The following is a 22,385-nucleotide window of genomic DNA, read 5'->3' on the forward strand; positions in this document are numbered from 1 at the left end:
TATACAAACAAGTCATGGGTGTTTGGCTGTTAAAAGAACTATATACTTTTTCGAAAAAGGAGGTTCTGAATATTCCGTATGTTTTTTTTGTGTATTTGTTAAGCGTTTACTCTACCAATTATACACAGATCTTGATAATTCTTTTTATTTTATATGTAATATCTCAGATGTGGTTAATTTGGTAGAGATCTATTTGAAGGATCTAGGAAAAAAAGGAAACTCTTCAAATATTATGGGGCACCGATAAGAGTATTTTTTAATGTAAATTGAAAATTTTCTTTCGAAAAGTACCATTTATTTAAGGTCATTAACAACCTTTAAAGGTCTGGGCTTTGATAATAGTTATTCGATTAAGTACAGTACCTTACTAGTGAAGCTTTAAATTTAATAAATCAGTATACGTAGAGCGGTTTTAGTTCGAAAAGACCTGCACTGCAATCACCAACACGCATGCCAAGCGATGTGATTATTGCCATATCCACAGACATCAAACCAGAGTTTCCTAGGAATTCTTCGAAAATGATGAAAAGTATTGCAAAAATTTGTAAGAACTACCTTTTTTATAAAATTAAAAATTCTTTATGCCTGACTGTCCTTTTTTTATCAATGAATGAAAGTTTTATTTCGGTGGCATCAAAATTTTAAACACAGAAACTCATAAGTTTATTAAGATTCATTTTCAGTATATTATATATAGCATGAACAATATCAAAAAGTGCAATATACTACAGTTAAAATTTTAAAGAAACATAATAATAAGAAAACTCCCCGAAATGAAATGAAAAACAGCTTTGTTGAAGTACGAAAATAACTTATATATTTTGGCCTATGTACGTTATTATCGTAATTTATACAAAAGAATACACGGTTTGAATTAGTATCACTCCTGATTCTCATCTCATCTCTTTTTACATATTTAAAGCCGATATTTTTCAACACTACCGTAAATTGTTTAATATTTCGTTCAATTTTGTTCTCTACTTGTTAAAATTTTACGACACACGCTTTTTTTTGCATATTAGTATGAAATTGACCGAATCAAAATAACTAACGTTAAAAAAACCAGTAAATTACTTTTTTAATGATTTTGTTATTCCGGTTGAATCCCATTTACTGTTAAACATTGTTTACTTTTTGAAACGTAATATGATTAATAAACGCTACCATTTTCTAGTAGTGTCTCGTTTATGTTCACAAAAAGCATTACAAAATACAATAATTATGCAACTATTGTATAATACAATAAAAACCACCACTTTGTATAGTCTAGAGTAGAAGAGTGCCTCATTTCTGGAAAAATGTGAGGGTGTACTTGTAAATCTGAATGATGGACGGTGATAGCCCAGTGGGTGGGACTTTGGCTTCACTTGCAGGGGGCCTTGGGATTTCAGGGAGTTTGAACCCCAGCACGCACCTATAATTATTCTAAGTGATGTGCGTTTTAAGAAATTAAAATATCGCTTGCTTCGAAAGTGAAGGAAAACAACCTGCATGCGTGAGAATAAGGTTTTAATCCCTTTAACTCCTTCTTAATCTTTGTTTTAGGAGACCTGTGCCTGGCAGGGAACTAGTAATGATTTCATACGATGATGATGATGATAAATGATGGAAGATACCAAAATCTCAAATTTGGCTAGTTAGTAGTAATTTTATAATTAAATGCCTATATGCGTTTAAAATATATAATTTATCCATAACATAAGCTGAAGGTTTTTTTTAATTAAAACATTAAGGTTTAGAGAAAAATTTATTCAGACAAGTAGTCTTATTTTTTAAGCACACTTGAAAATACTAATTTTTTTATATTGACTCTACCACCATATTCCAGCAGGCCGCAGGTCGCAGTTAAAAGAAGATATTGACAACCTTGATTAGAATACACTATTAGAATGAAGTACTTATACACTTAATAAGGAGTAAAATATTACACATACTGGAAATTAAAAAAACACTTTTTTCTTTATTTTTTTTAAATGTTGTGCACACATTTCAAGGTCACATTAAAGGCACCGATAATAAATAGTTAAGTAAGTTCAATTTTTTTTTCGGTTTAGGTATCAATCGGTTTTTCTGTTAGTTATCTTTTTTTTGTTAGTTATTTATGAATTTCGACCAACTTGCGATTCCAGAATCTTTTGTATTTAAATTTTTTATAAATGCAAAAAAATCTGTAATGGTCGTTGCCCGTGACTTGATCTGCATAGGATTTCTGTTTTGTTACAAAAAACCATGCCCATTCGCTCACTTGAAAGTAACTTATACTAACTTCGGGATTTCAAACTTGCCTGGAAAACTATCGTCACGTTGTTGCCACTCTGCGTGAAAGAAGGACAAGCGATGTAACAATACAAAAAAAACGCACTTTGGCATTTCTAAAATTACATGGAATAGATATTCTAGAAACAACAACAAGTTCAAAATTAAAATCAATTTAAAAACTTAATTTACAGGTAATCTCGAAGATAGATACCTTATTTCTGATCTGTAGTAGGAGGCGTAGTTAAACGGACTAAGTTACTAGTGCATAAAATTAAACCCGGTAATACTTCATTACATATTATTGTTACCAACACCTAAAAGAATTTGTTTACAAAATTCTTAGAAGAAATTTCATAACATTCAATTATAACCAAGATCAGATAATAATATTACTATAGCTCATTAAAAAGATATTGCTTTTCGTGGATAGTTAAACGTTTTTTAATATAATTTTTTTGCGAAACTATTGAAAAATTTTGCACACATACAGCTTGGTTAATAACTGTAACTAGCAATTAGATTGAGTGAAATCAATAGAACCTCGGTTAATTTACCCTTGTGGCCAATATAAAAGACGCAAGTTTTTGTTCACACATATCAGTTGACTTCTTGACTCAGCAACAAGAACAATACATACCAGACCAAAAATGTTCGCCAAGGTATCATAACTTTCCTTTTATTATTGTAATAAAAAATAATTAGTTTTTTAATATAGCAAATTAAGTTATTTGTTTCGTTCGAAATGTATTCGCTCAGCAAACTACCGAATAGTTTGATGATTGAGTGTTTGCAATTCATCACGCGATCTTCTTTAAAGGATGTGTTGTTTGGAATCATACAGGATGCAGTACAGAACATTGAAGATATGGATTGCTCAAAAGAGTGCTAGAGTCCCGCTAGATGAAGAAACCCTATAATAAACTTATCATGGAAGCGAATTATCTTATCCAACGACCAGATATTTTGAAAGAGCAAGGACAGAAAAATGTAAAAATAGAAAATAGTGTGTGATTCAATTACAAATAGATTGCATATTATTCGATAGCTCTGCTTCATCTCATTTGGTTTCGATCACGTAGGGATACTACGAGAATAATTCTGTCCATCGCTTGCTGAGTGACTCTGACTTTAAGACGGCACAGAAACCGCACCGTCACCGCATCAGTGCCACTTGATTTTCAATCAAGAAAATCAAGTTTATGCTACTACTACTAACTACTAACTTGTTTTTCTAGCAATCAAGATCACATGGTATTTCATGATAAAAATATTGAATCTAACCGAGAAGAAGAAGTAATTGCTTGTATACCATGTGTAGAAAAATGGAAAATCAACGAAATACGTAGAATAGTGAATTTAATTTTTTTCATTTCATGGAAATTCCATACACCAAATGAAGAATGAACTGTACGAAAATAGAAACAAATATGGTACGGTAGCAGCGCGGCGGCGGTTTTTCAGCGGCTTGAAAACGTTGCTTACATACAGCCTAAAGGCAAGATGGCGACGTTAAGACGCAGCGACAGCGTTGTCGCCCTGAGCCCTAACTCTTTTTTATATTACGTAACAGTCAATTTTATTGATTCAGGTACTGTGCTTCGCCACCCTCATCGCTCTAGCGGTTGCCCAATACGGGAATGACCACGGGCACAAAGCGGCGTACTCTTCGCAGCACATCTCTCGCCACGACGGACATCCGGAGGTCGTGCATGTCCATGGGGGTCATGAACATGGCCACGGGCATGAACATGTCGACTACTACGTAAGTGATATTGTCTTTATAATCCGAGGCTATCATCAATAGCCCATAAAACCACGCGTTCTCTGTTATATTTCCTGAGTCGCCTCGTACGACACCAGCTGTGGAAGCGATGTTCTTGAAAAATGTATTCTGATCTGTCGTGACCACACGGCACCGATTTAAGGTTAATATACAAACACTTCTAGTCGAAAGACTAAGTTTTGGGTTTTACACACAGTAACATATGGCAACGAAATTTTCGTATATAGAGATAACAAAAGTTGTCGGCTTAAACGTTTTCCTATAAATAATAAAAATTCCGCTAAACATATGTGTGTATATTTGTTTGTATACACGTATAAAGTTTCTCGTATAATTTATTTCCGAACTACATTACGCGTAATAATACTAAGACTAAACGTTATTTACCTAACACATAGAACTGGCATAAATGCAATTTTATAAATTATATATTACCATTTTTTTAAACCAGCAATTTATCTATGTATTAGGAATATATAATTATTATTAATACAATACGTGGTCTAGGGAGCTTATTTTCTGTGCCCCTAGTGTTACTTATTAACTTTAGACTTTGGTCACTAAAATTTTGATAGTCAAAATAAAATAACAGCAACAACCAACCTGGATGTGTCGTTAGATTACATGAAACCTTACACTCCGGCTATTATTATGCAAATAATGCATTTAACTTTTCCTTAATTTATTTTCACTAGGCACACCCTAAGTACGAATTTGAATACAAAGTGGAGGATCACCATACTGGTGACATCAAGTCTCAGCATGAGACCCGCGATGGTGACGTCGTTAAAGGATATTACGCCCTACACCAGCCTGATGGCTCTGAAAGATCCGTACATTATCACGGCGATCACCATACTGGGTAAGACAATATTATATTATATGTTTTCTAAAAAGCATGTTTGAATTATACTGTGCATAATTATCTTCATCTCAACCAAAGAACGTCTACTCCTGAACATCTAGGTCTTTTATAGGTATTATGTCATTTGTTAAGCTTGTGTAAATCCATCAAAGCCGTCAATGTTCATCGGTCCACCAAGTTATTTGCTTTGCGAATTGCCACTTAAGGTTTGCAACTAGCTGGACTGTGTTACTCCGTTTCTTCTATAAATTTTTAAGTCTCAGATCTTTACTCCACACGTTGAGTGACAGCGGAGAGATATCTCCACTGCTCTATCTAGCTATCCTCTGAGCTTTTTATGAGTGCTATGGGGTGTTAAATATACTGACAAATAGAAGACTGAAAATTACATAACAATTCCGTATTATAGATTTGGCAATTAAAACCATATTCATGGAAATTCTACTGAATCAGGGTAAAGGTTATTGATATGAGAATTGAATTGTTGGTATTTCTCAGTCGATTGCCTGCATACAACTAAGGTTTAAAGCGAACACTTAAACAAATTTCCACAATTACATTGTTCGTCAAAACGATTCATAAATTTAAATTTTGTGTTTGTATCCTCTTTCCTCGATGTGACAGTCATCATCATAAATATAGTTTCAAATTATATTAGGAGCAATTAGAGACGACTAGTCTAAGAATGATGATGACTAGTATAGGGTTAATGTATCGTTGATAGGCGTGCCATTAATTGTGTTTTACATTGTTGTCAAAATTATGGCACTGACTTTGAAAACTAGCTACTCGTCTACAATAGCGTGTCTATGAAAGTAACAAAAGACGAATATTTTTTGGTTGGAATAGATAACACAATCGTAGACTCGAGCTGGTTCTAGACCATTTATTATAATAATGTTTTTCTTTGTTTCAGTTTCCACGCTGACGTGAAAATCGGCACCCATCATCTCGTCCCCAAACACCATCATTAAATCTACTACGTATACTAGGATATAAAAGCGATCTGTGATGTTAAAGCTGATTTGTTACCGTTATCTTGTGTCATATAATTATTATGTATGGTGAACTTCCGTTGTTTCTTCGTTCCTTTTCATTTTATTTTTTTAATTGTACTGTTTCTGAATGATTTTACGACTTTTTCGAAATAATTTGCAAATAAACATGTTTTACTTGATAAAAGTAATTTAATTCACTATATACTCCCACACATACTCCTACTATGGCGTGCAGATTTTATGGAGAATCGCAACAAAACGCATGGTCTCCGTAATATTTTTCTCCGAAATCTTGTGCATGTTTTTACAATCATCGTAATGTGTAACTACTCCAATATTTGTAAAAAATATACAAACCAAACAACATTTTACTTTGGCGTAAATGTTTAAATAATTATTATATTAAAATTTGTTTTTTTGCTTTACAAGCGTTAATCGTCAACTGTCACATTTTTATTAAAGATCGGCGGTTGGCTAGCGACGCTGTGTGGTCGTAAAACCCAGCTCCAATTTTTAAATTCAGCTGTTTACTGAATAGTTTATTTTTGATTACGAACGACTTATATTTAGGGTCGCAGCAGGGTGCAGAATGAAAAGATTTTATGCCTAATATAGTTTTATTAGCCTAGGAGTAACATTATTAATTATTATAAAATTATTAATATTTTATAATTATTATAAACTTATTAACTATGCTCGGGCGATTTGTGGATGCCTAGCCTAGTTCTTACAATTCATTCTCATACGAAGCGTGGTAAAAAGGGTATCGCATGTCGATTCAAAGCTAGCTCTTGGAATTCTCTGCGCCGAGGTAACTTGAAAATGATGCGATACGGCCGCTTCTTGGTTAGCAGGCATACTATGGCTATCCCGTGGGTATGCCTACATAACAATCGCTATATTGATTATGACATATTTATTTCCTCTAATAAGCCATCCATGCAATCATATTTTTTGTACAAAAATAGTTCAGATGTTCACGTCACTCTTAAAGTTGTTTGACGTTTCAAAATAACTTCAGATCGGTGTTTAATATATGAACAATAAAAGATAAAACCAGCGTTCTAGTTATTAATTACTTATGAGGTACAAGTTCCATGGTATATTTCATATTACTCACAAGGATATCGATTTAGACTATATCATATGCGTTATAGTTATTATTGTTAAATTATTTAAAGGTGCTACACCTGTCGCATTAGACAACCTTACCCCGTGATAACAGATGTAAGACTTGGAGAAAATAAATAAATAAATATTTGTTCCAGTTAAAGTATTTGAAGCTTGTTGTTTTCTTGTGTTCGATCATACTGACTATAATATCTTAACATTATTTATCTTTACCATTAAAATAAATGGGTAACGAGACTTGTGAAAATGGCTCAATTTAGTGATTAATTCAATCACGTGAAAAACGTCACAAATAAAATGAATCGTTACAGTAGACCTTTTTCATTTTTTAGATTGTCTAATATTATTCTTTATTTAAATACTTATTGACTACAAATATAAACTAAACTAATCACTTTAGAATTCGTGGAACGGTACCAAGAAATGTAGCTGCACTTTCCTACAACTAACAAATAAAAAACTATGCATATAAGTTTTATGAATAATGTTATTTTTAGCGAACCGACAAAGAAATGCCGCTAAGCGATTTAGCGTTCCAGTACGATATTCCGTAGAAACTAATTAGGAGTATGGGTTTAATATAACTGCCATACTCCCTAACAGGTTAGCCCTTAGCCCTGCATCATCATTGATCATCAAGTGAAATTGCTGTCAAGGGCTAACTAAAAAAAAAGAATTTTTGACTGAGTGTGAGTGCAACGAAAGTTTAAAATTTTGCACTAAATTTCAGTGATTCTCTCGAGTTTTTGTAGTTTAAGTTTTATTTGTATTTAGGATTTATATAACGTGTAAATGAAAACCGAAATAATACTTCACTTGCTTTAGAGGTACGCTAATAGTTTTTGAGTAAACCACTGCCACAGTTTTTACTGAAAGAAATAGAATAAAGCCTTAACATCACATGCAATGGAAAAGAAGCCCGCAACAAACTTAGCCGGGTGTTTTTTTTTCACACTATACAACGTGTAACCGAATTACGAAATACTGTTGAAGGGTGCAAAAGCATATTTAATTTTAATTAATAAAGTGACTCCTGTCACTTTGTTAGCTACGCGTCTGTCACTATGCGCGTGTCGGTCTTTTAACTTCAATAAGATACTTACTAAACAATTAGAATGTTTTGAATTAGTTTTTTTTTTTTTTAAATAAATATGCTTCTTTTGATTTCATGTTTTTAGGATACTTCATAAAGAATCATCCATTCTTTATGAAATATCCTTTTGCACCCTTCAACAGTATTTCGTAATTCGGTTACGCGTTGTATAGTGTGAAATAAAAACACCCGGCTAAGTTTGTTGCAGGCTTCTTCTTCGACCAGGACGCGTTCCCTCGTACGAGAACCCTCGTAGCGTCGTTTTAAGTTTACGAATATGGTTATCGCCATCACCCCACTTCCGTGTTCTCGTTTCTCATTTAATGTCCGCATCGACGGTGCCATCTATGGGCCGGGCCTACTTGAATAAAGATATTTTTGACTTTGACTTTAATACAATACTAAATTTCACCAATTTTTTCAACTTGGTATAGATATTATGGCCATCTTTATCTATTTTATGAATAGTTTCATATTAATGTAGGTAGGTATATACACATTTTGCAAAAAAATACACATAAATTTTTATAGAGTTATTTATTTATTAATATTTTATAACATTATCTTTAGTTTAATATTTGCAAGCACGCAACGGAGTAGTTTTTGCATATCGTAACTTTAATTGACTTACCGCCACTGGTTTACAGTCACAAATTCTATTCTACAGATTTTTATTTTACAAACGGTACCAAAAGCTGCTGGAGTCTAGCAAGCCGGAGAATTGTGAATAAAACTATGCGGATGAGTTCCAGCGTTAAGTATACGCGAAAACGAATCTACGATTGCGAGCGTACTGATCTCATACTAAGAGTTAATAGGTTTAAGGCAACAGTTTTTATCATTAATAATGATGGTGATGAGGAACGATGTGGTGGGTGTCATATTTCACATCAGCGTGGAATCTGGAAAATAAAAGCTTTTTTTATTTTGACACAAATAGTATGAATAACTAATATTTTTACGCTAACTCTCGGTAGGCTAGAGTTAACCTTGATTGCAGGACCATATAAAACACAACGGAGCACCCCTCTCCCTTTACTTCGTTTAGGCAAGGTGCTTCTACAAAATGGTAGAAATACAAGCCATTAGAGTTTAGAATAATGACTCGTATTAGTTTAGATTGAGTATTCTAAAGTCCTTACCCAGTGTGATGGTCGCCGTGGTAGTGGACAGTCCTCTCGGAGCCGTCGGGCTGGTGCAGCGAGTAGACGCCCTTCACAACGTCGCCGTCGCGTGATTCATGCTGCGACTTCATATCGCCAGTGTGGTGATCCTCAACTTTGTAGTCGAATGTATAGTGAGGGTGGGTCTGCGGAAAAACAATAATAAGCTTCTTTCTCTCACATCATCTCATCTTCTTGCTACATTCGAACAGAAGTATATTTCAAATCATCGCAATCTTTAAAATAATGTAAAGTTTATTTCAACATAATGTTGTAAAAGTAATAAAAAAACGAAGTGTATAAGTTCTTATCCGTTAAATGCTCTACTTAGCGGATTAATTTTTGATATTACATAGACAATATTGTTTTGGTGTACATTATGATACGTTGTAATTTGAACTTACGTGGTAGTCGACATGGTGGCCGTGGCCGTGAACAGTTTCCGGGTGACCATCGTGTTTGGAGAAATGAGCGGAGGAGTATGCTACCCCATATCCACTGGCATTGTCGAATTGTGCTATAAAAGCGACAATGACAGCCACGAATAGAATCTGTGAATAAAAAAAAAAATGTTACTGCCGAAAAAACTTTGCGTTCCATCTTGTGAAATTGTTATTTTCTTCCAATTCGAAATAAATTAAAAATTAAATGGCTAAGCGTTCACGATTTATTCTTATTAGATCGATATCTTATAAATTTGGTTTGAACCTGCGACTTTCTGGCAATCGCGGCCTGAGCGTTTTAACCACTAAGCTGCGGCTACCTACCTACTTACATTGCAGTTTCGATCTACTTTTAAACGTAGATAGAAATATAAGCGCTTTTAAAAAAAAAAAAAAAATTACTGGTATTTTCCTTGCTACAACAAGGCTTGCTAAGTATATGATCTATACATAGTAATTTTCTATATTTTACTTGACACTAACTTAAAAATGCTGTACAAAATATATGTCTTGTTTTTTAGTTGGATAACAAAGTCGGTTCTTTTTGGTCAAAAAAGTTTATATGAAAAAATTATCCATTATAAGTTTTAATAAGCCTCCTACAATTAAAGCAACATTTTACCTCAGTATACATGGTTTTGTTGTTGATGTTTTGCGTTGTACTAGTTGAACTGCTCCTAGTTTTTACCAAACTGATAGTTATTTGACAAAATGTACGACTTTTATATGAAAAAAAGTAATTATTTTAATATCGATTTCATACCAAATTATTTGTAACAGTTAAGAATTTTAATACCGTTTACACAATAGTGTGTTTAGTACAGTAACCGCGTCTAACGATTTAATGGCTGCTACATGTCAAACTATGTACTTTTTGAACTGATTGCACATTGCGAGGCGGGTCGTAAGAAAATTCGCTCTCGGATCTTTAGCTCAATCCGCCATGTGCTGCTCTGCTCGACTGTAAAGTGCTATGTGCCTACTAACTCCCAACTAATAGGTGCTATTAAACAAATAGAGTGAAGGAAAGAATCGTGAGCAAACCTTCATGCCTCAGAGTTCTCCATACTGTTCTCAACGGCGTGTGAAGTCCACCAATCTGGACTGGACCAGCATGTTGGACTACGGCCTAAACCCTTCTCATCTTAAGAGGAGGCCCGTACCCTGTAGTGGGTTCATGTGATGAGGTATTATTAATACTGTGCTAATATTATTATTGAGTAAGACTAGATCCCATTATCAACATCATGTCTCCTTCACCGCATCACTCAGTACATCATAGCATCAGCTTTATCTCCCTACTCCAGGCATTCCTATCTCCGTTAAACGGCATAGTGGATTCACTATGTATCAGTCCTTCCTCTTAGTACAGGAAGAAGCCTTTATGGTACTAATTAATATCTCTTATTGAAATAATGGTATTTGAGAGCCCCAACACACGCTGCGCAACAGTGGACTCCTACCCGAGCTCCAGTGGCGTGCATAGAGGGTATGCACAGGGTATGCAGATAATGTAAAATGAAGAAAATCACCAGTACGAGTTATAAATACTCAAGGGTAGACTTTTTATACCTCTTACAATGCCTATCCTTAAGTTTTTTACAACTCGTATTTGAGATTTTGCTTCATTTTATATCATCTGCATACCCTGTGCATACCCTCTATTCAAGCCACTGCCGAGCACGGTTTAAAAACAAGTCAATTATGAGTCCCCCCCCCCCCCCCTCCCCCCTTGTATTAGGTACTATGTATTAATTTGTAAGAAAAATGCAGAGCAATATTTAGCAGCACATGGTCACTAGTGAACCTTATAGCAGTGCGTTCCACGTTTTGCGTCCCTAAAAGCACGAGTCCGTGAGATTACCTACAACTGCGCATGGACACTTTGCTAGAGTGTACCTCTAGCGTTGCGATCCGTGTATTTATGTGCATCCGTGCATTCTGCATTTGGGTATCTGCACGTCAGACGTCCAGGCAGGGCGAGGCTCACCGCGTGGACTAGTATGCCACAGGCCTAAAACCCAGCCTTACATAAAACAACAGATTAGAATTATATGATGTTGACCACTTTATAGAATCATATAAGGTTTACCACGTTAAAGCATCATATCAGGTTTACCACGTTATTGCATCACGTCATAGCATCACAGTGTGATGCAGTACTCTATCTTAACAATTATTTTAAATAACACTCCGTTCACAACACTATGTAAGGAGAAAAATGATTTATGCTTAAATCGTAATTTCCATATTCAACTTCTTTAAAAGTTCAAATTATCTTATTATTAATAATTTACAATTACTTTCATTTCTATATTATGTTCTATATAACCCCCATGCGCCATCTTATTTAAAGAAGCGTTTTTCCTTTTTTGGCTCTAATATTGAACAGCAAAATCTAAGATCGTGTTCTGACAATCGATTACATATCCCAGCGAGTCACACACGATACTATAGTAATTCATTTACCTGAAGTCCGTCAAATTGTGGAATAGCCTTCCCTCTGAAATTCGCAATTTCAAATCCCTACCCATCTTCAAAAGCAGATTGTTTAAGTATTACCTAGCAGATTGTGTTTATGAGTAGGTAGTATTAGTACAAAAGATTGTATTACTATGAGGTACATACATTTGTGTATTGTATGTATATTGTATGTATTGTATATATATGTTTATGTTATTATATATTTATTTTAATTATTCGTATAAGTGTATGTTATATAGTATTTAGTATATAATATATATTTTTAATTTTTTTTTCTCTTGCCTGTGTATGTTTCATTGTTTGCACTGTCCCTCTTGTTTTCTATTATTACTTTCACCAAGGGTTGTCTGTAAGAGATTGCTTTTGCAATAAGGCCGCCTTTGCACACAACTTTATTTAACTTTTTATATTATTATTTTTTTTTTTTTTTTTTAATTTTACTTTTTTTTTTGTTTTCTTGTGTGTTTCTTGCATTGTTTCTAAGTTTGTGCAATAAAGTATTCTAAATAAATAAATAAAAATTATCAGTCGTACGTATTTTATCTCTCAAACGCTTGCTTCCACAATGCCTTTACACATCATCTGCACTACATTTCATATGGACACAATACTAGCACTTCGGCTTCGGTGATAAAAATGATAATGATTGATAAAGTGTTTCGCCAAAGAAGTATAACTTCAAACGCGGTTACATGAGAACACACACGTTTTTTTTTTTATAATTTGACAATCAAAACACGGGTAACATGGTTACGATGGTAATACCTATCAAGATATTAATCCTTATCCTAATAAATAGTTTTATAAATATTAAGTTTGAAGATGAGAAGAAGAAGAATTTGCAGGTATATAAACTGCAAATTCCTTTTTAAATTTTTCAAATTGAACCTATCGCTTAGAAGGTGCGCCTGTCATAGAAATGCAAAAAGCAAGACAAATGCCGCGTGATACCCGGCTGCGAATAATATAGTTTAACTTAAAACTGGACCTGGTAGTTGGACCAATTAGTTTCTAGGTTTTTTTTAAGATATTAAAACCTGTAATAACCGATTTGGTGCAGACGAAGTTGCGCGGGTCAGCTAGTAACAGCAGTTTACATTACAGCTAAACATTAGTTAATAAGACTAAAAAGCTAAAAGTGACATAAAAGAATATATGTTTATTTAAAATATTCCAAAGGAACAATCACATAACCTCATTCTTGCTCCGTATAACCACATTGCCGCAAAATTCCGTAAGAATATCCTTTTGGAATAAGTGTATTCTGGTACGAGTAATCCCAACAAAAATATTAACGTGAAAATGAGAGCCAAGTTCAATATGAAGAATATTGTTGGTTTAATTAGTAAAGAATTGATATCTAAATGGGCGTCAAGTCCTGTATATAATCCTGAAATTTATTTATAAGAACATCTTATATATAGATTCAAAACATTTTGTTTCTTCTGACACCACAATGTTTGCTATTTAAAAACCATCATCATCATTATAACAACCCATTACCGGCCCACTACAGGGCACGGGTCTCCTCCCGCAATGAGAAGGGGTTAAGTCCATCACGCTGGCCCAGGCCTGGATTGGTGGATTCCACACATTTTTGAGCACATTATTGATCTTTTCCTTCACCGTTGAAGCAAATGATATTGCTTAAAGCGCACATAACTTGGAGCGCACATAATTAAAAAAGCGGAGCGGTAATAACACAACACTGGAATATTACCGCTCCGCTTTTTTAAAAAGTTAGTAACCTAGAATAAATTGAAGCTTTATATTTGACTGCTAGTTTTCACATACAAGTTATTTTATTTCATTGTCGAGATGTCTCTTAAAAAGTTCAAAGTTTGTATTAAACGTAAGCTTATAGAAAAGTCCTATTATAGTATAAAGGACAACGTAAACGATAAAAAAGCTTGGGTGTAAATTATTGCTCTAACCAGGTTGCTCTTCTAATAATTTAAAATGACATTGTGAGATGGTGATAACAAAAAAAAAAAACACCCGGCTAAGTTTGTTGTGGGCTTCTTCTTAGACCAGGACGCGTTTGGAACCCTCGTAGCTTTAGTTTTAAGTTTACGAATGTGGTTATCGCCATCATCTCACTACCGTGTGGTTCTTATGTACGCATCAAAAGTGCCACCTGTGGGCCTACTTGAATAAAGATATTTTTGACTTTGACTTTGACTTTGACATTTATCATGTCTATGTTAAACTTTACTATAACCATCGTATATTTAGAGCTCTTTCGAGAACTCGGATCAGGCTTCTGTCTTTATAAATGCCGTCAGTGTTACAGAGAAACCAATAAGTAAAGTATATTTTCCTTAGCTAGGTGAAAAAAAGTAGCTTGTTTTTCAAGTTAAAACGCGTAAATGCGCACGCAACGCTTAAAGGATTTTTCAGACCTGTAAGACGCCTTCTTCTAACAATGAACTTTTTAAAAATGAATATATACACCAAAATCATTGTATAGGTTAATTGGAACAGGTGGTTTAGTATCCACATTTATGAAAACGTCGTTCATTAGGATGGTTGATGTGACCTACTCGTAATGACGTTGGCTTAGCAACTTAGATTGGAAAGGTAGCTGGATAAATGCTAGTCATTCATCCAGTTAACTTTAAACTAAGTTGTGTGATAAATGCTAGTTATGAATCCAGTTACCTTTAAACTTTAATCTCAATTTCATTTAGAGGGCCTTATATCCCGCCCGCCCTACAGTGCATAAATAGTGATATTTTTATTGGTGAGGTGTATAAGATTTTTATAGTGGTTTTCTTCTTAATGCAAAGAAAAATTATATTAAACAGTAGCCATTTATTTATGAAAGTATTTATTTACATTAATTGACAGTTAGACTTCAGCGTTCTTCAAATTAATAATGATGGTGATGAGGAACGATGTGGTGGGTGTCATATTTCACGTCCGCGTGGAATCTGGAAAAAATAAGAACATTAAATTAATTTTGTTCAGGATAGGATCTGCTCAAGAATCCCTCCTACTTTAATAGCATTACTATGACACAGCATTGATCTCCAGAAAAACGTCATTAGCTCATTAGGGCATCTTTCTCTTGGTAACATGGCGCAAAATCTACATCTCCCCAGCAACTCTTCCAGGAATAGTTGAGTATATAAATTTATATTCTTTCTATCTGGCTGTGCAACCACGCCAGAAGGCTGGACGAATCTGGATGAAATTTAGAACAGATATAGATTATACTCTGGACTATGCTAATATTCTTCCGGAAAAATGTAAGTTTCCCGTGCGATATATTTGGTTTAATTTTCCACTCAGCATTTTGTTTGCATACCCGTAGTTCAGTGGTCAGAGAATAATATATACAGTATACAGTATACAAGTCAACTTACAATCCTAAATTAATATGTTAAGGTGAGGATTCTGAACGTGTCCTTACCCAGTGTGATGGTCGCCGTGGTAGTGGACAGTCCTCTCGGAGCCGTCGGGCTGGTGCAGCGAGTAGACGCCCTTCACAACGTCGCCGTCGCGTGATTCATGCTGTGACTTCATATCGCCAGTGTGGTGATCCTCTACTTTGTAGTCGAATGTATAGTGAGGGTGAGTCTGGAAACAGGTAATATGTAAAAACTTAATAACCTATCGTACGGTCAGAGCGGAAATGCAGCCAATATTCTTTCTTGGCAGTGGTACCATGCCACGAAGGAGTTATTTTTACAGTTATTAATTTAGTTATAAGTTTTACTGCAACATTATGAATACAAAAAAGTTAATTGTTTTTCAACAAATAAGTATAGATTGTACTTTTAACTAAGATGTTTGAGCATCTACAACTATTAAGGGCAGTTCGAAAAGAAGTTATGAAACAATCTAGGGCACTTTCCTATTATTATTTTTATGAGAAACTTAGAGGTTCGATTATATTAATTCTCCAATCCACTTTAACGGTTTTATCATAAAATCGTTTTATGAAAACGAGTATGAAAACTGAAGAAATAATAATTATAGATTGTACGGTTAAATGGGCTTCCAACTTACGTGGTAGTCAACATGGTGGCCGTGGCCGTGTACAGTTTCCGGGTGACCATCGTGTTTGGAGAAATGAGCGGAAGAGTATGCTACCCCATAGCTACTGGCATTTTCGAATTGCGCTATAAAAGCGGCAATGACAGCCATGAGTAAAACCTGCGAACGACAAAGAATAATGATCGGAAACCGAGTACCAAGTCTATTTAAAATTAAATTAATTGATCAAAAAAACTTTTAAAAGTTTTTACCTCAGAGTACATGTTTAGTTTTTGATTTTGTTGATACTACTAGTTGGACTGTTTATAGTTGTCAGTAGACTGATACCTGTATGACAAAGTTCGCGAGTTTTATATCACAAATGGAAATCGTTATAATACCGATTTCACATCAAATTATTAGAAACAGTTACAATTTTTAAAACAGTTTACACAATAATAATTGTTGAGCACTTCAACCGCGTCTAACAATTTAATGACTATGACATGTAAAGCCATATATTACACGTAAAGTTAAACATAGTTTATTGCCGTTTCGTTATTTGATGGTAACAATAATGTTAATAATAATTTTGATTGAAATTCGATACGGTACCGATAATAATTTTAGAATATCGAAGAAATATAATTTTGTAAACAAATAAAATTGGATAAAAATAAATTTAATCTAAAAAAATATTTTACTTTTAAATTTGTTGCAAAAAGACACAAGATAAAAGGTATGTTTTTTTTGTATTCTCTGTTCTTACTTTAATCTGTGTATCTGTAAGTATTATAGATCAATTTTATGTTGGAAAATTAAGTTTTTAACTCAGATTTAGTTTACCTTAGTCATTCTTCTTAGTTTTTTATTTAATGTAGTGCACTTTTCTAAACAAAAGCCTTGTCCTTTTCTGAACAAAAACCTACTCCTAAAGGTATAAAGTCTAATAAGTTAAATATTTCTTTATTCAAATAGGCACATAGATGAGTTCATTACACACAATATGTGTATAAAAAAACATATCTTCAAAAATTATCCATTTGTATGCAGTCTGTATTTACTTATTACCTATGTTCTCTCAACCTATGTACTTTTGTTACTTATTTTATTCTAAATCGCCAACTTTATCTTAACACAGTTTGCCACAAGTTAAAATCAGGTGACTCCTGTCACGTCATTAGGTACGCGTCGCATAGCGTAGGCACTATGCGCGTGTCGGTCTTTTATATAAATATATATGTTTTTTTCGATATAATAATTTTAAGAGAAATTCCTACTGAAATATGCATCCTTCAATATTATTATTTCGCAATTCTGTCACACGTTATATAGATTAGTACGCTATACAACGTGTATAGCTAGAGTGCAGTGTTAGCTTAATGAAGTTGTATTTAATGAGGTTGATTACTTAAGGGCCAGAGGAATAACTAGTAAAGTATAAAAAAAAATTAAATTTTCTTATTAATTTATTACAACGAACATTTAACAGTTTAATATTAAGGAGTCATGATAACGATATTGTACAACGATAGGTATGTAAGTTTAATGATGATAGGCGGGGGCAGCATGGTGGGCAGGACCTTCACGATGTACAACAGCGTTAAATCTGAAAAAAAATAAAAAAAATTAATGTAATGATCTTGAATCTGCTCTACATAATAGTCGACTTAGTGCTGGGATTAATAGATTTATTTTATATAATACCTATAGGTAGTATAAGTCAAACTGTGTTTCATAAAAAAAAAACATTTTGAAAGGGCAATATAATGTCTTACCCGCTGTGCGCATCAGCGGTGTATTCCACACGGCGGACGGTACCGTCGGGTTCGTGCAGGCTGTAGAATCCGGTTACATGGTCTCCCTCACGTGCCTCGTGCTGGGACTTGATGTCACCAGTGTGCGAGTCTTGCACGCTGTAGTCGAATGCGTAGTGGGCCGGCGCCTAAAAGCAACAAAAATACAATAAAAATGGTATTAACCCATTAATTTCTTTCAGATTCATAATAAGCCGTAGATCAGGAAAGAATGAATGCGACTTCTGTCAAATATATTCCTCATTCAAGCATTCTCAGGACTGTAAAAAAGCCCTCTTAAATAAAAGTTACGAACCTAAATTAGAATCTAGAATATCAGAATTTAAAAAAAGTTTTGTGTGGAGATCTCAATTAAAGTCAACTAGTTGAACTTAAGAAGTACATTATGCTATATCAAAAGCTATTACATTAAATTATACCTATCAAAAGTCGAAACAACTGATTACATAAGCATAATATAATATAGTCATGATGTTTGGGGTGTAGCTTACATATGAATTAAGAACTAATTTAATGACAATAATGCTTCACTAATATAATTGAATTAACTCACATAATAGTCTTGTGGCGCATGCGCAGAGTAGTGTGTAGGTTGATGGGTGAGAATCTGCGCGGGCGCATGGCTCTGGTGCTGTACTATGCTCTGTGAAGAGACCGCTTGGCCATGACCGTGACCGCCATAGCCATTCAGTTGTGCTGATGCAACGGCGATGAAAGCCGCAATAGCAATAACCTTTAAAATTAATACAAGTTTTATGTAAAATAAACAATATAAGACTTGGATAATAAATTATGTTTCATTTGAACCTGTTAACAATCCTTGAAATCCTGAAAAAATCCTTTATACTAATAAAGGATTACGTAAACGTTAAAATAGCTTGTGTCGATAAATTCAATAAAAAAATCTCTTAACAACACACTAAATAAATTTTCACAAATCATAAAATTATAAAGGGGGCGGCCTTATCCCTGATAGTAATTTCTTTCAGGCTACCAACGTTGCATAGGTGATAATTACTACAATGTGACAATTATAAAGAATAGCTAAGGCTAAGTCTGTCGTTGGCCTTTTTTTTAGCCGAGTATAGCCAACATCGCGAAACACAAGCAATATATGTCTAAAATTTTCTTATCTATGAGATAGGACGAGAAAATGGGTAATTTTTTCTACGAGTTCTGACTTTCATAAAACTTTACCGTCTGGTATCGAAATCATGGATCTTTTAACTAAAAAAGCAGATAAACAAATACTAACGAAGACAAGGGTAAACTAATTAGTAACTTAATTTGTATCAATAATTTCAAATTTATAATACCTTGAAGTACATTTTAATTAATTCGCAGTTGTTTACACTTTGACTTATAATTTGTAATTGATAATAACTTACTTATGGTTCTGTCTTTTATACCGCTATCTATATGCATATGATTATCTCGGTTCAATTTGAAAGGATATCGCAACAGATTAAAACAACAGGTTATTTAACTGATCATTGATCAATATCGAGATCAAAATTAAGTAAGAAATGAGTTCGTAAACAAACGTTTCACACTTAGTTATGTGAGTATCATACCTTACTTCTAATAGAACAAGTAGTTAACTAGTAGTTTGATTATTTAAAATCGAAGACGTGACTACATTAGATTTTTAATTTATTAATAGTAGTTTGTCACGGTTATGTAAGCCAATCTATACTTTATCATCATCGTCATTCAACCCATTAGCGATCAAGTAAGGGCACGGATCTCCTCCCACAATAAGAAGGGGTTAGGGCCATAGTCCACCACACTGGCCCAGTTCGAGTTGGTGCACTTCACACACCTTTGCGAACATTATGTGGAACTCTCAGCCGTACAGGTTTCCTCACGATGATTTCCTTACCGGTGAAGCAATAAATGTCTTAATTACTTAAAACGCACATAACTTAGAAAAATAAGGATAGGATTCGAACTCGGCGCCCCGAAAGTGAAGTCGAGCGCAACAGCTAGTACGATATAACAATACTCAAATTGATGGATACGGGTCTGCATGTTACAAGACGTGTTCCTTGCATGCCCTATGAAGCATTGCTCTGTTTATAGGCGACGGTTTTAAACATACCATCAGGTGGGCCGTGTGCTTTGTCAGTCAATTATTTCTATAAAAAAAAAAAACTTATAGTCGAGTTACAATAGCAGCTTTTATGTTCGTGTATTTGTCTTCGGTAAAAACAGAAGGTGGATATTTTCGTATCGTGCTTTAATTCCTATTCAAATAAATACGTAGTTATGTATGAACTGATTGTGATGATACTTGTTAGGTACATATATTTGTTACTTTTATCCACAGGAATCGAAACTTCATCATCATCAGCCTATCTCAGTCCACTGCTGGACTAAGGCCTTTTCATTTGCACGCCATCTCGGTCTATTGCTGGTTAGCTGCATCCAGTTTTTCCCTACTGCCTTTACGGTATAGTACGAATGTTATACGTAGCCAGGTATATCGTTTTATGACAGCTATTCCTACTCCAGGGATTCTTAGCACCCTTTGCTCTGCTGGTTGTCCGACTGCTGTCGTGGCCGTGCCTGGCAGAGCTGCTGGAGACTAAGGGCCATATCTGTGAATCGTGCTGCATGAAGGTAATTGGCTATAAAACACCACGCTTCCCGAGGTTGGCGAGTCTACTCTTTTAGAGGTTAGTCTTAGCTTGTAGCTACAATTCTGGTGAACCAGATTAGATTATTAGCCACCGCCTTGGTACGGTGAGGTCACTCCTTTAACACCACCCAGGGGACACATGTAGAGTACTGAAAGGTAACTTCTACGAACGCGAGTGACAAGACCCCCCATCGAATCGACACTCGCGGGTGCAACCGCGGACCGCAACTAGTAACTCTGTAATTTCGTATTATATTGTAAACGATATTAATACAAACAATTTGCGTCATGACCTTAGCTTCAGCGTTAGGTGATTGCTCAAAAATATTGCGTATTTTGTAAACTTTCATAGCAATAACGGTAAAATCGGTAAGACACCAATTATTGATTTCCATATATAAATCGCGATTTTTTGACAATATGTATCAGTTTCTAAACACTCTCGGAAACAATAATACATACCCATATACTTCTTACCAAGATGTACGCTAAGGTATGTAAATCAATCATTACTTGTTATTTTTAAAACTTTTATTTTTAAATCTTAACGTCGATTTTTATTTATTAACTTATGGCAAAATATTGTTCGCAACTTGGACCTAGTGATAAACTTTTAAGTTAATTAAATAGATATTTTATACATGTATTTATTTCGCTAATAACTCAACGAAAACTCGACATGAGTCCATCCATGCCTAATATCTCTACTTTATTAAAAACCGCCATTAAAGAAAAAGAGTAAGTGATAGGTGATGATGATTAACAATTATAATTATAGCTCTTATAATTTTTAATCTCAAGCACAAATAGGCGGGACAAGTTTTTCAAAGGACCGAGGTTCCAAGGTGCTAGATAGGTGAGAGATATCGGAAAGATATATTGTGGTAGTAGACACGTAGGTACACCTTGGTGGGTCGTTATCAAACGAATCGCTAGGGCCTCTGGAAACAAGACACTATTGGTCAAGCAGCAAACATTATGAGCGAATAAAAAAAAAAATACATACTCCTAATTCAGTCATTATTGCATGCAGTGCATTGTGTCCAAAAACAGCGAAAACGCGCTGCGCAAGTCTTACTTCACATCCGCGGAATGCTAGCTCAAAAACTTTTTTTCATTTTATGGTAAACCTTTAAAACAATCACAATAAAAGTAAAGGTAACATAATAACTGTCGACTGCTAAATGGTATAATGGCTAACCACTGTTTGAAACACTACTAAAGTGGAGTAGTATTTTATCCTTCAATATAAGTCGTGTACACGGTTTCTGTGTGCTCTTATTTCTGTCAAACAAAATAAAGTGGTAGATACGATGATGAAGAATAAACGAAAATATATAATCCCAATAAAGCCATCATGTCTAAATTTTATCCACAGATATTATGTTTTGCTGCCTGCATTACCGCCGCAGTAGCACAATTCGGATATGAGCATGGGCACGGCTTAGCGTTCTCCTCCAATCACATCTCCAAGCACGACGGTCATCCGGAAATTGTCCACGGGCACGGTCACCATATTGACTATCATGTAAGTTTTAATTTTTTTCTAATAGTCACTCAGTCTCAATTGATGATGATAAATTTTGAATTTGAATTTGACAGCCAATTGACCAATGGGAGTGACCCTGCTTTCTGAGTCTAAGGCTGTGGGTTCAATTCCCACAACTGGAAAAGGTTTGTGTGATGAACACAAATATTTTTCAGTGACGCGGTGTTTATCTGTTATA

At 34.5% G+C, this 22,385-nt stretch overlaps 3 protein-coding genes across 3 annotated transcripts in view; 1 reads left to right on the forward strand and 2 right to left on the reverse strand.

Moving 5' to 3' along the window:
• Positions 1-3,896: 3,896 nt before the first annotated feature.
• The window catches only part of LOC120625985, a 69,736-nt gene continuing 51,247 nt past the window's right edge, over positions 3,897-22,385 (forward strand). Inside the window, exons 1-7 of the mRNA XM_039893267.1 lie at positions 3,897-3,980; positions 4,738-4,904; positions 5,824-5,860; positions 16,204-16,373; positions 17,995-18,100; positions 20,532-20,639; positions 21,995-22,186. Coding sequence (XP_039749201.1) covers positions 3,897-3,980; positions 4,738-4,904; positions 5,824-5,860; positions 16,204-16,373; positions 17,995-18,100; positions 20,532-20,639; positions 21,995-22,186 — 864 coding nt within the window. The remainder of the gene's footprint in view (positions 3,981-4,737; positions 4,905-5,823; positions 5,861-16,203; positions 16,374-17,994; positions 18,101-20,531; positions 20,640-21,994; positions 22,187-22,385) is intronic.
• LOC120625572 (cuticle protein 7-like) lies at positions 8,971-10,406 on the reverse strand. Its single transcript, XM_039892627.1, has 4 exons — positions 10,358-10,406; positions 9,697-9,843; positions 9,272-9,438; positions 8,971-9,031 (listed from the first exon to the last, which is right to left on the reverse strand). The coding sequence occupies exons 1-4, from the start codon at positions 10,367-10,369 to the stop codon at positions 8,971-8,973; spliced, it is 387 nt and encodes a 128-aa protein (XP_039748561.1). The 5' UTR covers positions 10,370-10,406.
• On the reverse strand, positions 15,092-16,522 carry LOC120625571 (cuticle protein 7-like). Its single transcript, XM_039892626.1, has 4 exons — positions 16,473-16,522; positions 16,234-16,380; positions 15,635-15,801; positions 15,092-15,152 (listed from the first exon to the last, which is right to left on the reverse strand). The coding sequence occupies exons 1-4, from the start codon at positions 16,482-16,484 to the stop codon at positions 15,092-15,094; spliced, it is 387 nt and encodes a 128-aa protein (XP_039748560.1). The 5' UTR covers positions 16,485-16,522.

Source organism: Pararge aegeria, chromosome 8, assembly GCF_905163445.1.
Source record: "Pararge aegeria chromosome 8, ilParAegt1.1, whole genome shotgun sequence".
Taxonomy (NCBI): Eukaryota; Metazoa; Arthropoda; class Insecta; order Lepidoptera; family Nymphalidae; genus Pararge; species Pararge aegeria.